This window comes from Anser brachyrhynchus (genome assembly GCF_964034855.1).
Source record: "Anser brachyrhynchus genome assembly, chromosome: 13".
Taxonomy (NCBI): domain Eukaryota; kingdom Metazoa; phylum Chordata; class Aves; order Anseriformes; family Anatidae; genus Anser; species Anser brachyrhynchus.
This window is the reverse complement of record NC_137708.1, coordinates 15,657,383-15,670,471: the sequence shown is the minus strand read 5'-3', so window position 1 is coordinate 15,670,471 and position 13,089 is coordinate 15,657,383. Positions and strand designations below refer to the sequence as shown.

At 71.5% G+C, this 13,089-nt stretch overlaps 2 protein-coding genes across 4 annotated transcripts; one reads left to right on the top strand and one right to left on the bottom strand.

Moving 5' to 3' along the window:
• Positions 1–593: 593 nt before the first annotated feature.
• Positions 594–3,791, bottom strand: BMP15 (bone morphogenetic protein 15). Its single transcript, XM_080554137.1, has 2 exons — positions 2,034–3,791; positions 594–1,558 (listed from the first exon to the last, which is right to left on the bottom strand). Exons 1-2 carry the CDS (start codon positions 2,329–2,331, stop codon positions 789–791), a joined length of 1,068 nt encoding a protein of 355 aa, XP_080410263.1. The 5' UTR covers positions 2,332–3,791; the 3' UTR covers positions 594–788.
• A 113-nt stretch (positions 3,792–3,904) lies between these two features.
• On the top strand, positions 3,905–12,591 carry SHROOM4 (shroom family member 4). Of its 3 annotated transcripts, none has more exons than XM_080554136.1 (10): positions 3,905–4,105; positions 5,813–5,964; positions 6,847–6,978; positions 7,302–8,916; positions 9,032–9,093; positions 9,305–9,808; positions 10,017–10,391; positions 10,471–10,642; positions 11,170–11,442; positions 11,555–12,591. In XM_080554136.1, the coding sequence occupies exons 1-10, from the start codon at positions 3,980–3,982 to the stop codon at positions 11,822–11,824; spliced, it is 3,681 nt and encodes a 1,226-aa protein (XP_080410262.1). In that variant the 5' UTR covers positions 3,905–3,979; the 3' UTR covers positions 11,825–12,591. The 3 variants fall into 3 exon arrangements, with proteins under 3 accessions (XP_080410262.1, XP_080410261.1, XP_080410260.1); XM_080554135.1 differs by having other exon boundaries at positions 3,906–4,105; positions 7,260–8,916; XM_080554134.1 differs by having other exon boundaries at positions 3,906–4,105; positions 7,257–8,916.
• Positions 12,592–13,089: the final 498 nt, after the last annotated feature.

Genomic DNA, 13,089 nt, shown 5'->3' with positions numbered 1-13,089 from the left:
TCCCCTGAGGTCCCCCAGGATCAGGGATGTCCCCCCGGGGCCCCCCCCAGGAGCCCCAGATGTCCCCCCCTGCTGCCACCCGCACGCGAGGACGAGGGACAGGAGAGGAGCCTGGAGCTTCTCGCACCACCCTCCCGGGGGGTCGGGGGGCTCGGAGAACCCCCCCCCCCGAGCAGCAACACACCAGGCATGGAGCAAAGAAGGCACCAAGATGGTCTTTAGCAAAATCCAGCAGTTTATTTAGTTACAGTCAGCAATAAATAGAGGAAAGCCAGGCTGCGTGGGCCTGGGGGGGCACCAGCACCTCCGGGGACAGGGACAGACCCGGAGCAGAGCCCAGCCCACGCGGGACAGCAAAGGGAGACCGTGACGGAGGTGGCACCGCCGTCCCCGTGTCCCACCGGTTTCCATAGCCGCCCCAAGCAAAGCCGGGGGGCTGCGAGGGGGGGAAGCCCCCAGAATTCCCAGAGCTGGGACAAGAAGGCTTGGGGTGCGCAGGACGGAGTCCCGTGGGTGCTGCCAGCGTGGGGTGGCAGCACGGGGACACCCCTCTCCACCAGCTTCGTGCTCCAGTCCCCAAAACAGGCAGCGGCTGCGGGACGGAGGGATGCTATGGGGCAGGTTCCTGCCTTTAAAAACCTATGTTTTGTGTTTCTTTTTTTTTTTTTTCTTTCTTCCATAAAACTGTAAAACTTTCCCGCAGAGGATCGTGCCAAGGCGGAGACGAACCCCTCCCAAAAAAAAAAAAAAAAAAGAAAACAACACCAAAATCCAGCTCCAGGCGTGGGTTACCGGCAGGTGCAGGACTCTGCAATCATGTTCTCGTACTCCTTGTAGAGGATGCCCCCGTCGTGCTGGATCATCAGGACGCTGATGGGGCTGTAGCGGTAGGGGACGCAGGACGGCCGGGGGACGGTGGCGTCCACCAGCTGGTGGACCAAGTTCTGCACCACGGCGTGGTTGGGCGCGTGGTAGCCATCGCGGAGAAGCCGCGGGCAGGCGCCCTTGCAGTAGCGCGGGTTGTAGCGGTGGGGCGCGATGATCCAGTGGTCCCAGCCCAGCTGGGCGAAGCTGACGGGGAAGGAGCGCAGGGAGCAGTCGCTTTTATCCGCCCCGGCTTCCCGCAGGTAGCCGGGCAGGTCGTGGACCAGCGTCCCCGCGTTGCGCCGGCTCCGCCGCGGCTCCGGCAGTGTCCCGCTCCGAGTGTCATTGAGGAAGAGGAGGAGGAAGGGGTCCGCGGGGGCCGGTGGGGCTGGCGGGGCGGCGGCGCGGCCGGCTCGCACGCAGACGTGCCGCAGGGCCAGCGTCCCCTCCGCGCTGCCGTTCCCCGGAGACAAGTAGGGGGTGACGTCCGCTTCGGTCCAGCCGCGACGCGGTGGGGCGGTGGGGCTGAGCAGCACCGGGGGGGCTTCAGCGGTGGCCACCAGCTCCAGGGCGCACAGAAGCCGGCCATGGGGCAGCGGCAGGCTCTGCGGGTAGACCACGGTGGCGCGGAGAAGATGCTCAGCTTCGGGTTGGCCGCCCAGGCGGTAGGCGAGGGGCTGCACGTACCAGCGACCTGCGGGATGAAGCCATCAGCGGCCGCCTGGATGCGGCGGCCACGCTCGTGGCATCGCCACCGCCCACCCCACTGCACCCGGGACGGGGGCTCCGTTCAAGTTGGGACCCTCAGCAGAGGGCATCGGGGATGGGTGCCACCAGGGATGGGTCCCACTCCTCGCACCAGCATCACCGCCCGGCTGTGGTGACAGAAGGGTGGGACAGGGATGTGGGGTTGGGGAGCCAGGAGCACTCACAGCTTGAGTTCCAAGCGATGCTCTTGCCCTCATTGTCCCCAAACCAACGTCAACCCTGTGGCCAAGTGCTCCCCAGGACATGGTGAGGACCCCAGCGCCCCCAAACCAAGGGGAATCCTGTGGCCAGATGCTGCCCTGCAGGGCACAGTGAGGACCCAAGCAGAGACCCCCAGGCTCAAAGCCACCCCAGAACCTTCACCAGGACGCCGTGCCCCGTGCCACCCGCTGCCACCTTACCTGCCCAGGGCTGTCCCCCGTGGGAAGCCGCCCGCACCAAGCGGACAGTGTTGGTGCCCGGGCTGCGGCCACGCCGTGGCCGGCCCTCGCGGTCAGCGGCACGCCGGTACAGCTCCAGCATGTACCGCAGGGGGGGCCCGCTCGCCGGCCCCCCCCGCCAGCCCCGGCTGCCCGGTGCTTGCGCCCGCAGCGCTTGCAGGAGGGGCAATGGGGGGGTCTGGCTCGCAGCCCGGGAGAGCGGCACGGCAAGGAGGAGGAGGAGGAGGAGGGTGGTGGTGAAGGGACGGAGCAAAGCCATGGCGGGCAACAAGGGGTGAGGTGGCAGCAGGATTAAGGGAGCCCTGCGGTCATGCTTTGTGTCCCCCCCAAAAAAAAGGCAAAGCTGGGCACGGGCACCAGCAGAAGGAGGTCCCAGGGTGCTGTCACACCGTGGCACCCATGCCGACTGCTTCGGCTGGGCACAAAGAGAAAAGAGAGGGGGGGCTCTGCAAAAAGGAGTGCAAGATCAGGACTAAAACCCAGTCCCCCAAAACGGGGGGGCAAAGCCAGCTGGACAGGAGCCTGGCTAAGGAAAGAGGGGGCTTAAAAGTGCCAGGGGGGGCAAAAGGGAGAGGGGCAGGGGTGCGGCGGGGTGGGTGGGGAGGACCAGCTTGCTCAGCCCACCTGCTCCTCACCAGCCTGGTCCAGCAGGGTGAGAGGGCTGGGGGCCCATGGGGCATTTTAAAGGCATGGTCCCAATTAGGGTTTAAAGGGGCAGGAGCTCCCTGGGGCCAGCTGCTGGCTGGGGGGCTCCTCCTGGGGTCACGCTGGAGGAGAGAGAGCATCGTGCCCATCACGCGCTGCCCACCGCGGGCACGGAGCCGGGGGCTCAGCGCTTGGTGCCTCAGTTTCCCCTGCCGGGAGATGGGAGGTGGGACACCGTGTCCGGGGGTGGTGGCAGCAAACCCGGGGGCGGTGGCACACACGGGCACGGTGACCCAGAGCCCAGCAGGACAAAGCAGGCTGGTGGCACCTGTGCTGTGACTGTCACCGTGCCGGTGGCTCCACCGGGCTTGGCCGTGCCAGCTGCGGGGGCATCTGAGGCACGGCCCTACAGGGGACGTTGTCCCCCAGCCCGGTGCCGTGCTCGTGGTGGGATGGAGAGAGCTTGGGGGGGGGGACGACACTGCGTGGGGACAACCAGTGGTGGCACAGGGACACTGGGGACAGCCGGGAGGATGGCAGGGGCGTCTGTGCTGGGGGACTCCCACGTCCTGGCGGCCTGGGGACAGCGCGGAGCTCCCGGCGCCGCTGTTTTGGGCAGGAGGCGATGAGTCAGAGCTGCCGGGGGGACGTGGGGTGACGTCCTGGGGGACAGGGTGGGGGCCAGGCGGCGGCCTTGCGTCACCCGGTCCCCTCCCGGGCGTGGTGACGGGTGGCCCACGAGCGGGCCCCTCGCAGGCTCCAAGCTGAGCCGTGCCAGCCCACGCTGCGCCGACCCGAACCGTGCCAAGCGCAATCGTGCCAAGCCTGCGCTCCTCGAGGCGTGCCAAGCTGGGCCGGGCTGAACCGTGCCACGGCGGGCCGGGCCGGGCCGGGCCGGGCTGTGCCAAGCCGAACCGCGCCGAGCCCCAGCGTGCCAAGTGTAGGCGCGAGCTGTGCCAAACTGCGCCGTGCCGGGCCGTGCCGTGCCGTGCCGGGCTGTGCCGGCCCTCCTCGTTCCATCGGGCCGGGCCGAGCCGAACCGAGCCGAGCCGTGCAGCCCCCCCGTCTCCGAGCCGAGCCGAGCCGAGCGGCTGCGGGCGGGTCCGAGCCGTGCCGAGCCGGGCGGGGCTGGCTGCGCTCCGCCCCGGCCGGGCGGGCGGGCGGGCGGTGGGGAGGGGGGTCCGGGGGGGTGTGGGGGGGGTGTCATTTCCTCCGCCGTGCCGAGCCGTGCCGAGCCGTGCCGGGATGGGGCGGTAGCGGCCATGGAGCGGGCCGAGGGCCGGCCCGGGGCCGTGCAGTTGGTGCATGTGCAGCTGCAGGGCGGCGCGCCCTGGGGCTTCACGCTGCGGGGGGGGCTGGAGCACGGCGAGCCCCTCATCGTCTCCAAGGTAAGGGGCGGCCGGGGGGGGGGGTGGCGGCGGGGGGGGGGGAGAGCCCGTGTCGTGTCCCCCCCCCCCCCCCTTCCCTGGGGCTCCCCTCGGGGCAGGGAAGGGGCCGGGGGCGGCGGCGGGGGGGTCCCGGGGCGGAGCGCCGGGAGCGGGAGGAAATTCCTCCGGCACATCCGTTGGGCTGGCGGGGGGGCGGCTACCCTCGTCCCCCCCCCTGCCCCGGCCCCGGGACGGCGATGCCGGGAGCGGGGCGACCCCCGTGTCCCCGCGGTGCCCCCCCCCCCCCCCCCCCCGTCCTCGGGATGGGACTTGGGGGGGCCCCGACCCGCTCCTCGACCTCCCCCTCCCCATCCGCGATGTGTCCCGGGGTGGGGGGGACACGGGGCTTGTCCCCGGGTGTGGTGGCAGCTGTGCCCCCCCTCCCCGTGTCCCTTTCGCATCAGGGCGCGGGGAGCTGCGGTGTCCCCCCCCGGCCCGGGGGTGTCCCCCCGCCACCAGCGCGGCCCGGCTGGGAGCCGTGGGGCGCCCCAGCTGCGCGGCGGGGGTCAGCCCCCAGTGCCCCCCCCCAACTTTGTCGTGTGCGTCCCCCCCACCCCGAGCTCGCCCAGGGCCCTCCCCGCCCTGCGCCGGGACGCGGGCAGCGTGGTCTGGCCGGGGGAGCTGGAAAAGTGGCTCCGGTCCCTGCCCTGCGCCCCGGGGGTGTCACCGCGGGGCTGCGAGCTGCCACCGCGCCTGGCTCGGCCCCGAGCTCGGGGGGGGCCCTGGGGACGCGTCCCGCCGCTGCTGGGAATAAGGACGGGGGGGGGGGGGGGGGTCCTTGCGGTGCCGGCCCCCGCCGCCGCCGCCTCGTGTGCTGTGCAGACAAAGGGGGCTTGTTCCAGCGCTCTGTGCATTCACCGAGGGTCCCCCGGGGCGCCCGCGGCCGGCCGAGGTGCGTGCGTGCTGGCGGCGCGGGGGGCCCCCGGCCCCGTGCCGGAAAAAGGATGGGGAGGGGTCCCGCTGCGGGCCTCCGGCTGGGGTCCCATCCTGCGGTGGGCTCGGTGCGGGTCCCGGACCCTCGGTGGGCAGGTATTGCTGCGGTGCCACCATTAGGGCCCAGAGTGAACGCCGGGGTTCGGCCGCCAGCGGCCGGCTCCCCCGGTGCTGCGTCGCCCGTGGGGCCCCGAGCCCTGCCCCTGGGGGTGCCGGGGAGCGGCGGGGGCCCCCCGGCAGCGGGGCTGGCTGCCGCCCAGGCTGGCGCTGCAGGCAGAGCTCGTTCCTCCGCCGGGCAGGGCGGGGAGCCCGCGGGCAGGGTGGGCGCCTTTCGGCGGCGTGTCACCCCGCGGGTGGCTTTGGGGTCCGCACAGAAACCTCCGGGAACGGGGGGCAAAGCCCTGCGCCGGGTGTTTTGCCCCCAGACCCCCGGGTGGGAGCTGGAGCAGCATCCTCACGGGGCTGGCAGTGAAGCCCCCATGGGTGCCGGGCACAAAGAGCCCTTGTGCTGCCCGCGCCCGCGGGGGAATCTGCTGGGACGGGACATTTTTCTTCCCCCCCTCCTCTCCCCATGCCCTTTCTTTGCTCAGAAACTCATGTGACTGGGGCGGACACCGCAGAGCCCTCGCGTCCGCAGCGGGGTGCTCCGGGGTGAAGGCACCCCGGCGCCGTTGGGATATGGAGAGGGGGGGAATTTTTGGGGGGGTGCCGCCCTGACACCCGTCTCTCGCCCAGGTGGAGGACGGTGGGAAGGCCGCACTGTCCCGGAGGCTGCAGCCGGGTGACGAGCTTGTGAACATCAGCGGGACCCCCCTGTACGGGTCCCGCCAGGAAGCCCTCATCCTCATCAAGGGCTCCTACCGCACCCTCAAGATGATCGTCCGCAGGTTGGCACCGCCGCGGGGAGGAGATGGATGTGGGGGGGCGGGTTGGAAACTGCCCCCCCCTGCCCCGGGATGGCCGACGGGTAGTGGTGGGGACGCCCCCGGCATCCCTCCCGGTCCCCGTGGTGGGGTGGGGAGGTCCCCATCGCGGTGCCGCCGGCTCGCCACCCCCTCCCTGGGCGGTATTGCCGAGCTCTGCCTTCCTGCCCGCCTGGGGAAGGAAGGGGAGGCAGCGCCGGCCCCCCCTGAGCCCCCCCCTTGCAGCCACTCCGGCGGCTGCCTCGCGGCCGGGCTCCAGCTCCCGCCGCACCCGGGGGCACAGGGGGTTCCAGGCCGCGCCGCCGCCTGGGCGCAGCTTCATCCATGGTGAGTTTGGGGGTGCTGGGGGGGAAGGGACCCTCGTGCCCCCTCCCCAACCCCTCGGCTCTCACGCCAAGCCCCAGGGAGCAGCGGGGAGTGGGTGCGCTCTGCCCGCCCCATGGATGCTGGGGGCGGCGGGTGGCGTTTTTGGGGCCCGGGGGGTGGCATCACCCCGTGGCTCCGCATGGTGCCACTGTGAGGGGCTGGGGGCACGGGGAGGGGGGACACAGAGGTGTCCCCAGGGTCCCTTTGCAGGGTCTGGTGGCTGAAGCTCAGGGTGGGCTGAGCTTGTGCTGGGCCCCGGGGGAGCAAGCGGTGGCCGTGCCCTGGGATGGGGACCCCGCATGCTGCGCCCGGGACCCCCTGCGCCCCCCCCCCCCCCCAAACTTCGTTGCTGTCCCCCTCGGGCGGGCTCTGGCCTGGGGTGGGGGGGCCAGGAAGCCCCGTAGGAAGTGACTTCAGCCCCGGTTCCTCGGCCCGGCTTCCTCCCCATTCTTGTCCTCTCCCGCTGTTGCTCTTGGCAAGGAGGAGCGTGCCCGTCCTCCGGCCCCATTCCTGGCATGTGGCCAAGCTCGCCGAAATCCGCCCCGACGCCCCGGCCATGCACTGCCCCCCCGACGCCTTCAGCCTCTCCTGGCCCTCGGGCTGTGATGTCAGGTGAGAAAATCGGGGGGGGGGGGGGGCGGCTGTTGGGGAAGGGAGGGTTCGGGGTGGGGGTCCCCTGTCTGCCCCGAGCCGCCCACGGGTTCGCCGCTGCCCTGCTTACTGCCGGCAGGAAGGGGTGGTGGCTCCGCTGGAGCCAGCCAGGAGGTGACGAGTCCCGGTGCCACGCATTCCCTGCGTCCCTATGTCCCCTGGGCAGCCCTCGCGCTGCCCCAAACCCGGGGGGTGCTCGCTCCCCCTCGGGGACACTGATGGCACCGTGGCGCTGCCAGCAGCGAGCTGTCCCTGCAGTGGAACCCGCTGTCCCGGCACTGCAGCACGGACCGCAGCAGCTCCATCGGGAGCATGGAAAGCCTGGATCAGCCTGGGCAGGCGTACTACGAAGGCACCCCCTCTCCCGTCGAGCACCACAGCAAGCGGGACTCAGCCTACAGCTCCTTCTCCGCCAGCTCCAACACCTCCGACTGCGCCCTCTCCCTCCGCCCCGAGGAAGCCGCCGGCCCCGAGGGACCCTGCAAGCCCCCCGACGGGCGCTACCTGCAGACGGGCGCTGAGGGGACGGAGCCTCGACACTCCACACGACACCCCGTGCCCCCCCAGCCCCCCGTGCGCAGGGACAGCCTGCGGGCATCCCCAGCCGGTGGCGCTGACCGGCGCCGGGCATCGGTGCCCGCCTCCTCCTTGCACGCCCAGGGGAGGTGGATCTCTGACACCTTCCTGTGCCAGCGGGACAAGGACGCCGAGGCGACGAGCGGGAGGATGCCGGCGGCGTGTCCCCCGAAGGAGCACCTCTCTGCCGACCAGTATTACATGCTGAGCTCCCACCCCGATCGCTGCGTGGGGGACAGCGGGGACCGGCCGTACCCGGAGAGCGGGATGCACCGGGCAGCGGACGCGGGGATGGAGGTGGCGGGCGACACCGCGCTGCTGTCCCCCCTCCAAGGCCACCGGCACAGCGCGCCCGAGCAGCTCCTGGCCTCCCAGCTCCGTGCCCTCCAAGTGAGCACTGGCAGCGGGCGAGCGTCCCCGGCGTCCCCTGCGCCCGACGGGCACCGCTGGACCACGTCCCCGCTGCACGCCGAGCACCGCGGGCAGGGCGGGCTGAGCCCGGCGCCCAGCACGGAGGGGCTGGCGGAGGAGAGCCGGGCTGGGGGCCGGCGCGCCGGGGGCCCCCCGAACCGCTCGGCTCACTTTCGGCGCCGCAGCGAGCGCTTCGCCACCAACCTGCGCAACGAGATCCAGCGGCGCAAGGCGCAGCTGCAGAAGAGCCGGGGGCCCGGTGCCCAAGCCCGGGGCGAGGAGCCGGTGGAGGAGACGGAGGAGCCGGCCGAGGGCTCGCCGAGCCCCGCGCCCAGCGAGGACGGCAGGAGCTGCTCGGGGGAGTCGCTGCCGGTCCCCGAACCCGAGCGGGTGGCGCCGAGCCGAGGCCGCTGGCGCTGGTCCCCGGAGCGCAAGCTGCAGCCGCAGCGCTCGCCCAGTCCCCGCGAGCACAAGGGCGGCGAGGAAGCCGTCCTCCTGCCCTTCGCCGACCGGCGCCGTTTCTTCGAGGAAAGCAGCCGCCCTGCGCCCACCCGGCACGGCAAGCCCCAGAAACCGCCCGAGCCTGACGCTTTCCAAACTGCCGAGCACCGTGACGCTCGCCGCATCTCTGGACCCTATGGCGAGTGCTGCCGGGAGCAGCTGCCCTACTATAAGGTGCTACCGAGGCACGGCGAGCTGGAATACCTGCGGGGCTGCACCTATCCCTACGGCGGCCCCGGGTTGCACGAACCTTGCCACTACTGCGCTGGAGAAATGTGCCCGGCGCTGCTGCCCCGCGGCCATGCCTACCGCTGCCACCCCTGGGCGCGCTGCCCCGACTGCTGCTGCCCGGCCACGCGGCCCCCGCGGGAGGAGAGCGACACCTGGGCGCCCCGAAAAGCCTTCGTGCCGGTGAGCGAGCCGCGCTTTTGGGATTTTGGGGAAGCGCTTGGGGGTCACAGCTCGCTTGCACCCTGGGCTGTGGGGCTGGATCCTGCTTTCATGCTGCCTCTGCATCCCCACGCAGGAATTCCCTCCGGAGGAGTGGGAGCCGCCGGCGATCAGCAGGAAGGCCAGCCAGCCCATGGGGTGAGCCTGCGTGGGGCCGGGGGTGCGCGCTGCCCATGGGGACCCCTGCCCCATAGCACCAGGAGGGAGGGAGGGTGGGCTGCTGTGATTCTGGAGATGTGCAAAGCATCCCCAGCCGCTGCCGTGCAAAGCGGGCTGGGTGCTGAAGGGTGGGCAGGAGCGATCAGGGGGTGACTTCCCGGGGGGGGCGGGTGCCCCCTTTTTTCCCCAGCGAGCTCTCCCACTGCAAGCCGGGCTTCCCGAGGCTTGGCCCCTTCCGTCCATGCTTCGAGAGCGCCGAGCCTGAGTGGCCGCCCTGCTACCGCACCACATCCACACACGACCTCTCGTGGGACGCCGAGCGGCCGCCTCGCTCCCCCGAGCTCCCCCCGGAGCCCCTGCATCGCCCGCTGCGGGGCCGAGCCTTCTCCGAGAGCCACCTCAACCTGGAGCCCGCCAGCCCCCGGGGCCGCAGGGACCTTCTGCGGGCCAAAGCGGAGCCTCCGGGTTTGCCCAAAAAAAAGGGCCCCCCGCCCCCCCGACCGCCACCCCCCAACTGGGAGCAGTACCGGTTGCGCCGGGCGTCGCAGCACCCCAAGGAGGGCTCAGGACCCGGCACGGCCGCAGCGCCGTCCCGCAGCATCGCCGAAGCCGTGCGGCAGCGGTCGCGCAGCCTCGCCGCCGAGCCCCCCGGCCGCCCCCGCGGGACCCCAGAGCCCGAGGCTGAGGTTTGCAGGTTGGTGCCGTGGGGCTGCGGGACCTCGGGTGGCTTTGGTGGCTTTGGGGCTGCGAGGTCTCCTTTGGAGGCCAGCATCTCCATCGCTTGGCTGGGGTGGGATGCGGTGGGTCTCCGGGAGGAAAGGGGGTCTCCGAGCTCCCTCCGTCCCCTCCCTGCATGTCCCGTGGGGGTGATGCCCTCCACCCACTGCTGTGGGTGTTCACAGGAGCAGGGAAGAGCACCCGATGGCGAAGGACCCCTGGGAGCAGGAGGAGCCCCCGCAAAGGCTCGCCCGGAGCCGGGAGCGGGGCTGGTCCAGCGAGTGCCCCCTGCGTGTCCCCAGCCCCGCAGCCACCCAGGGGGGACCCTGTCCCCGCAGCCCCGAGGGGGCCAGCACCCGGGGGGGGCGGCCCCAGCCCCGCCGCATGAATTCGGAGGAGCTGCTGTGGGACGTGGTGGGCAGGGACCGCTCCTTGGCCGGCATCCTGGTGTCCCCCCCGGTCACCACCGCCACCGTCATGGGCGAGCTGATGGCGGCGGGGGACCGGCAGGCGTGGAGGGAGCGGGTCCAGCAGGATTGGCACCTGGAGCCGCAGGACAGGTAGGGTTGGCACCGTCCCCCCCTGGCGTCATCGCGTGGGGACCGCAGTGTCCCCAGCACTAAGCCCTCGTCCCCGCAGGCAGGGCTTCGAGCCCATCTCGCCGCCCCCCGGGGCCACCGGCAGCCCCCCCTCCTACGCGGCATATTACGGCAAAGCCGAGCTGCTCGGCAAGATGAAGGAGCTGCCGGAGGTGGCAGAGGGGAGCTCGGAGGAGGAGGAGGAGGTGGATCGCGAGTTGGTGGAGAAGAAGGTAACGGGGATGGGGCTGCCAAATGGAGAACACTGGCTGCATGTCTCGGTCTGTGCGAGGACGGTGGCTGCACTGCTCATCCGTGCAGGGCTGCCTTCATCTGTCTGTGCAAGGCGGTCGGCTGGCTGCACGCCTCCGATTGTGCAAGGCTGCTGGCTGCGTGCCTCATCCGTGCAAGGCTGCTGCCTGCATTCACCTGTCTGTGCAAGGCTGATGGCTGCATGCATCTGTCTGTGCAAGGATGGTGGCTGGCTGCATGCCTCCGTTTGTGCAAGGGTGGTGGCTGCATCGCTCATACGTGCAAGGGTGGTGGCTGCATGCCTCATCCGTGCAAGGCTGCTGGCTGCATTCATCTGTGCAAGGCTGCTGGCTGGCTGCACGCCTCCATTTGTGCAAGACCGGTGGCTGTATGCTTCCACCCGTGCAAGGCTGCTGGCTGCATCCTTCCAGCGCAGGGCTGCTCCGTGCGGCGCCAGCACCCCAGGTCCCCCGCAGCAGCACCCGCATCTCCCCCATCCCTCCTGCAGCTGCAGCTGGTGGAGAGCCTGAGCCGCAAGCTGGCGGTGCTGCGGGAGGCGCAGCGGGGGCTGCAGGAGGACATCAGCGCCAACGGGGCACTGGGCGAGGAGGTGGCCGCCCACCTGCAGGCGCTCTGCACGCCGGGCGAGTTCGACAAGTACCGGCTCTTCGTGGGCGACCTGGACAAGGTGGTCAACCTGCTGCTGTCCCTCTCCGGCCGCCTGGCTCGGGTGGAGAACGCGCTGAGCGGGCTGGGGCCCCACGCCGCCGCCGAGGACGAGGTGCGCACCCGGGGCCGGGCGGTGCGTGCGAGGTTGGGGGGGGGGACACCGGGATGAAAACGGGGGGGGGGGGAACATCGCGGGGCTCCGCAAACCCGATGTCCGCCCACAGCTGGCCCTGCGGGAGAAGCAGCGGCTGCTGGCGGCGCAGCTGGAGGACGCCAAGGAGCTGCGGGAGCACGTGGGGCGGCGGGAGGAGGCGGTGGGCGCCATGGTGGCGCGCTACCTGCCCCCCGAGCAGCTGCAGGACTACCGGCACTTCGTCAAGATGAAGTCGGCGCTGACGGCCGAGCAGCGCGAGCTGGAGGAGAAGATCAAGCTGGGCCAGGAGCAGCTGCGCTGCCTGCGCGAGAGCCTCGGCCAGGCACCCACGGGGCACTAGCCTCCCCCCCCCAGGCCGCACCGCGCGCTGCCCAGCACCGGCCTTTTGTTTTGTTCCTTCTTTTTTTTTTTTTTTAATTTATTTTGCAGGTCTATCAAAGCGGGGGGTGCCCGCGGGAGTCACCCCGGCACCCGTCCCACCACGTGCCTTAGAACCCATGGATGCCGCAGTGCCTAAAGGGTTAAACCCTCCGCACGCCACCCCCCCCCCATCCGTCTGTCCATGTCCATGTCCGTCTGTCCGGAGGCAGAGGAATGCGCAGGCCCCCAGCCTCCTCTTCCTCCCCATTGTGTCGGGAACAATGGCCCCGGTCCCTCCGTCCTTGACCCGCTCCCCGCCGTGTCCCCATGGGCCGTGGGGACACAGGGGGTGGCACCGGTGGCACCCGGCCCTCGGCTCCCCGCACCGGGGGGGGGGGGACAAAATCACCCCAAGGACAAATCGGGGCGCCTGTCCCCAAGTCCGTCGGTGCTGCAGTGTCCCCACGTAGCACTTAGTCCCCCGCCCCGCCGCCGTCCCTCTGTCCCCGCAGGACGGACGGACGGACGGCTGCCTCCACGCTGATTTTGCACAGGGGTCTGGCAGCAGCAGGGTCCTTTTTTTTTTGGGGGGGGGGGGGGTGATGACAGGGACATTTTGGGGACCCGAGCACAGGGCCACCGCTAGGACCAAAGAGTGGGTGTTCCCCAGGGAGGGGGCACGGGGGGGGACACGGTGACCTCGTGCCTTTCTCACACTAAAGGAGCAGCAGCAGCTGCACAACTGGCCCGGCCGCGTCCCGCCTGCTTTGTCACCCGGCGTCCCCGAACGTCCCCACGGGGGTCTCGGTGCCACCAGCACGGCCACCAGGGGCTGGGGGTGGGCAGGTGCCACGGGTCCCCGCGCTGCGAGGGCAGGGCCGGCCGCTGGGGGGCACCCGCGGGACGCCGGGCACGCGTGGGGGCAGCGGGAGCGTGGGGGGGGGGGGGCGGCGTGGGGGGGGGGAACACGGGGGGGGCGCCTGTGCACGGGGGTGGGCCCCCAGCATAGGCCCACGCGCTCGCGTGTGAGCGCGGACACGCGTGGCCGAGCACGCGCGCGGGGAGACCCGGGTGAATGCGTGCACACGCGCGTGGGTGGGCCCGCTGGTGCGAGCACACGCGTGGCCGTGAGCATTCCCACGGGGGGGGGGGGGGGGGCACACGCACGCGTGTCACGGGGACCCGGGGGCCCTGCTGTCCGTCTGTCTGCGTGTCCGTCCCCACCGCGGCAACCTCTGCGCCCGC